Source organism: Myotis davidii, unplaced genomic scaffold, assembly GCF_000327345.1.
Source record: "Myotis davidii unplaced genomic scaffold, ASM32734v1 scaffold125, whole genome shotgun sequence".
NCBI lineage: Eukaryota > Metazoa > Chordata > Mammalia > Chiroptera > Vespertilionidae > Myotis > Myotis davidii.
In genome coordinates, this window is record NW_006299390.1 from 7651619 (window position 1) to 7652703 (window position 1085).

The following is a 1085-nucleotide window of genomic DNA, read 5'->3' on the forward strand; positions in this document are numbered from 1 at the left end:
GGAGGGCGGCAGGGGGCGGGGTAGAAGGGAGGCTACCGGGTGACTCCCTGCCCGCATGCGTCCGGGTGAATCACGAAGATGGTGAAGGCTTCCATGGGTCCTTCCCTGTCCGTCTCCTTCCCATCAGATGCGCATTTCCAGCTCTCGGCCATCTTCCACGGGCCAAATGAAAAGCACCAGAACGTTCCCCGACCTTTAGCCCCACACCCAGACTGCAGTCTCAGAAAGGAAGCGCCCTGGAGCGGTCCCACCGCCTGAAACCCAGGAGCTGGGCACCTGGACACCGAGAGGTTGGGCGAGCAGGAGGGCCTCACGTCTGGCCTGCGCTGAAGGCCGCTCCGGCATCCACGTGGGACCCTGGATGGCCTCGGCGACGGGCAGGCCTGAGAAGGGCCCCCGGCTGGTGAGGAGTCCCCTCAAGAGTCAGATACTCTGAGAGGCTGTCCGGCAGGCCCCACCCGAACCCCCAAAGCAAGGGTGTCGCTTGCTGAGGCTGGGGGGGACGGGGGCGGTGGAGCTGGGACCTGCTGGAGGTGGGCAGGGACACTGGACGAAGGGACTGGGATGGTACAACTTTCCCACATCTGATGAGTATTTACACGTCTGGGGTCGGGGCCCAGGGGTCCATGGTGGGTGGGGCCAGCGCCAAATTGGAAGGGGGGCGAAATACCCTCTGCACCTGCATCCTCCTCCCCCCTCAGAGAGCCTGGCTTCTGGCCCAGGGCCTGCCCAAAGGGAGAAAAGAGGCAACATGCGTGGCCGGCGCCCGCTGGCAGCCCAGCCTGGCGTGGAGGAGAGGAGGGCGGAGGGGGCTCAAGTGGCCAGGTTGTCGGCCGGGAGGCCGGACATGCGGATCTGGGAGCTGCTCTTGCTCAGGATGGAGAGCTGGGTGCCCCCATTCACCCCACTGCTGGCCAGGGATGGGTGCCGGTGCTTGAAGTCCACGGCGAAGTAGCGGTTCACCTTCCAGCTCCGCCACTTACGCTTGATCTCCGCCTGCACCTGCAGGGAGCAACAGGGCCGTCACCTCCCAGCAATATCCTCTCCGACCTCCTTTGTCCGCCGCCTCCTGCCCTGGGCCCGCC

The 1085-nt window shown here is 65.7% G+C and overlaps 1 protein-coding gene across 6 annotated transcripts in view; it reads right to left on the minus strand.

Annotated features, from left to right (window-relative positions):
• Positions 1 to 568: 568 nt before the first annotated feature.
• ADCYAP1R1 (adenylate cyclase activating polypeptide 1 (pituitary) receptor type I) overlaps positions 569 to 1085 on the minus strand; it is a 47378-nt gene continuing 46861 nt past the window's right edge. For all 6 annotated transcript variants that reach the window (XM_006774927.2, XM_006774931.2, XM_006774930.2 and 3 more), the window contains one exon: positions 569 to 1002. In XM_006774927.2, the coding sequence (XP_006774990.1) occupies positions 814 to 1002 (189 nt within the window). In that variant the 3' untranslated portion in view covers positions 569 to 813. The remainder of the gene's footprint in view (positions 1003 to 1085) is intronic.